Source organism: Olea europaea, unplaced genomic scaffold (assembly GCF_002742605.1).
Source record: "Olea europaea var. sylvestris unplaced genomic scaffold, O_europaea_v1 scaffold12748, whole genome shotgun sequence".
NCBI lineage: Eukaryota > Viridiplantae > Streptophyta > Magnoliopsida > Lamiales > Oleaceae > Olea > Olea europaea.
Window position 1 is genome coordinate 1 of NW_019230201.1, and position 3215 is coordinate 3215.

General features: G+C 33.5%; 1 protein-coding gene across 1 annotated transcript; it reads right to left on the minus strand.

The window, feature by feature from the left end:
- Positions 1 to 381: 381 nt before the first annotated feature.
- LOC111374671 (proline iminopeptidase-like) lies at positions 382 to 2707 on the minus strand. The gene is made up of 3 exons (XM_022997379.1): positions 2555 to 2707; positions 1757 to 1831; positions 382 to 781 (listed from the first exon to the last, which is right to left on the minus strand). Exons 1-3 carry the CDS (start codon positions 2702 to 2704, stop codon positions 683 to 685), a joined length of 324 nt encoding a protein of 107 aa, XP_022853147.1. The 5' UTR covers positions 2705 to 2707; the 3' UTR covers positions 382 to 682.
- Between the last annotated feature and the right edge of the window lie 508 nt (positions 2708 to 3215).

The window sequence follows — 3215 nt, forward strand, 5'->3', positions numbered from 1 at the left end:
AAGGATCGCATGAAGGCACTGAAATAGAAGCAGAGAAAATTCGACAAAGTGATTCAAAAGTACTTTCATTTACTGAGATTTTCTTCTTCTGTCCTAAAATCCAAATACGCAAATTAATTCAGACATTCACTTATTATGTTTTACAGAAAGTGAGATTCAAAGCAGAAGCAATTATAACACCACAAAGACTTAACCTTTCAAAACATCAAGAGCCAAAACATAGGACTTCCCCACTCGAAAGCAATGGAATTCAAAGATTAGAGAACTTACAGGAAAACTAAATCTTTCCCTACTGAAACATCACGTTCAACATCACGGGTGAGTAAGGATTCTGTGTTCATGCACTTGTAACAAAAATATCAACATTTTTCTTCATTCAGGTGGAGTAATTGATTTTCACATTTTCTCTATTGTTCTTGTGTCCACAAACAAAATTCAGAGGGGTTTCAGTGATTGAAAATTGAACATCTTGTTGAAGACAAACCTAAAAGTGTCACCAAGTTCATAGACAGATATACTCGAAGTAGATTGAATACATTCACAAAACAGAATCTAGAGGATGCCCCTCTAATAAGTTGTCGACATCTTGACATGGATTACAAACCTCAAAAATGGGAAATAAACTACAGTATGTTCACAATACTAGATCAAGTAAAAATTTTTGAGGCTGAAAATTTTAGCTTTACTTTTCCTTGACGACGTATTTCAATTTATTGGTTGCAGCAACCAGCTGTTCTGATGTCCCCGGCTCATTAGCAGAATGCCCAGCATTAGGAACAACCTGAAACATAGGGGGAAATTACAAGTTTGGCAAAGTCCTAGATTCCCCTTATTCTAAAGCAAATTCTGAAACAGAAGTTGAATTCAGTCAGCGATGCTGAAGTAGGTAATGGACGTTTTCCGGTTACAGGTTCCAACCCCTAAGCTTAATTGTGGAGTGTTCTGTACAAGTCTTCAAAGACACAAGGGAGACGTAGGTTATTCAAATTGTATCAACGTATTAGTAGGAATGGAAGCTTGTTTCACGTACTAGTAAATTCTCGACGAATGGAAGCTTCATTAAACAGATTCTAGTTTAGCCAATTTAGACCTTTCAAATGAGACCTGACACAATTTCCCGTGCCAATCTACTAGTAAATCCTCCCTGGAAGACAAGGGTTCCAAGGGGGAAGGGACGTTATATTGTGTATCCGATTAAAATAAATCGGAGGAGTTTGAGCAATTTAGGAGTAGCAGATTTTGGAAAATTTATGCTAATTCAGGTGTTTAATTGGGAATAAACAGAAGTTTGTTTCTGCTAGTTATATCCTAGTTCGAATGTTTTATTCACTGTTTTTCTTGCTCAATAACAAGTTCCTCGGCCAGGGTAACAACCACCTGGTCTAGTGTAGAATTTTAATAGATTCCTATATTACAGGAGATTATTGAGGAGAGAAAGGATTTATTTCAGTTCTACTTCTTGTTAAAATGTTTGGTTAAGCTTAAAAAAGTAGAAGTTACTTTTAAGCAAATATTAATAACCAACATGTTTGGATATGATACTTATTTTTTATTTTTCAATAAAAATGTTTCATTTCGAAAGTAACTCTTACCTTACTATTAAATAAGAAACTTAGTAATTTCCAGCTTTAACTGGTAAAGGAACTATCTATGTTAAAACAAACTTGTTTACTTGTATTAAGCTTAACGTACTTTTCTTAGTAAATCAATATTATGAAGAAATATTTTGTCATAAGAAAATATAGCAATTACTTACTATGAAGTCAGCCTCTGGCCAAACTTTGTGAAGATCCCAGGCAGACGTCATGGGGCAGCAAACATCATACCTTCCCTGCACAACATGAAAATGATGCAGAATGTAACACAGAGACAGAGAAACCAAAAACTAAGGAATTAAGAAGAATTTACGATGTGGAGAAAAATCAATATCTTGGTTCAATATTAATAATAATGTTTATTTCAATGAAATGAAAAACATAGGTACCCGCTTATAGGGTAAAATAACTTGTAGTAAATAACTGCTAAAACAACAAAATTAAATCTAGTAAAAACCAATAAAATCCAGCCTAACTCAAATTTTAATCTTGTGGCACCTGGAATAGACTTCTAGTTGTTTTCCATCAGAAAGACAATGACTTCTTTCAATTATAATTTTAATTTCCTCGGAACATAATTTAAGCTACTTGCACACCAATGACACATTTACAATGGTTATAATACGAAGAAAGAATTAAGAATGATCTTTAAGCTATAATACAAAAGAGAAAGTGTTTAAATGAATCTTGTTGAAAAAAACTGGGCATATGCTTGTCTGTTTTATATTTAATGGCTTGTTTGGCTTGGATCTTCCAGCCACCGTTTCTCAATTAACAACCACACCTCAGAAATATGGGCTCTTTTACTCACAGTTCTAACTAAAATCATAATTCATCAAGTATCTTTTCAGATTGCATAAAAGTCACACGTCATATACTTTCTCCTTAAATAAACGATGCATACAAGAGTTAGTATATTCCAGTTATTCACGGTACAATCATGAGAAAGTTACATGTACCTGAACAATTACAGTGTTGATGTGCTTTATCTTTTCAATGTTATCTAACAAGAATGAGTCAGAAGGAAAAAACCCTTTGTTCATGAAGTAATGATTCTCGATCCTTGCAAACGCCTGCACGAAACATAAGAAATGCATGTTATGATGCATAATAATGTGACAAGATATATAGATGCTTTAAGCTAGAACAAGGGAAAAAGTCGAAGGCCATCCAAGTGGATGCTCTACTAAATAACGCTTATTTAGTCAGGATTCCTTGGATACATATGTGTTCAAGTGGTATTGCAAGGAAAAATAGAATAATCTAGACTGCATTGTTTGATGATCCATTTTTTAGCCACAATTTCTATGCTTGATCTCTCCATTTGCCTTTACTTTTTTATTTTATTCCTTTTGTTGAGGCGTGGGAGTATATATGTTTAGAAAGGTGTTTGGGTACTGTGGGATTTTCCCTTCATGAGGCGAGGCATAAGCCTCACTGTAAACAAAAAAATGTCAAAAAATTGTTAAAATGCAAAATAAGCACATAATACATCATACACAATATTCAATATTAGAATATTTAAAATGGGAAATTAAGCAAAAGAAAAATCTATAAGAAACTAAGATTTTAGTTTTGGGGGCAGTGAACTATTTCAAATATACGAAAAATACAACTTTT

Coding starts and splice junctions, on each gene's coding strand:
- LOC111374671 (XM_022997379.1), bottom strand. CDS start 2,704: ATGCATCATAACATGCATTTCTTATGTTTCGTGCAGGCGTTTGCAAGG. Junction 1,832..2,554: donor TCAACACTGTAATTGTTCAG/GTACATGTAACT, acceptor CATGTTGTGCAG/GGAAGGTATGATGTTTGCTG. Junction 782..1,756: donor GGCCAGAGGCTGACTTCATA/GTAAGTAATTGC, acceptor CCTATGTTTCAG/GTTGTTCCTAATGCTGGGCA.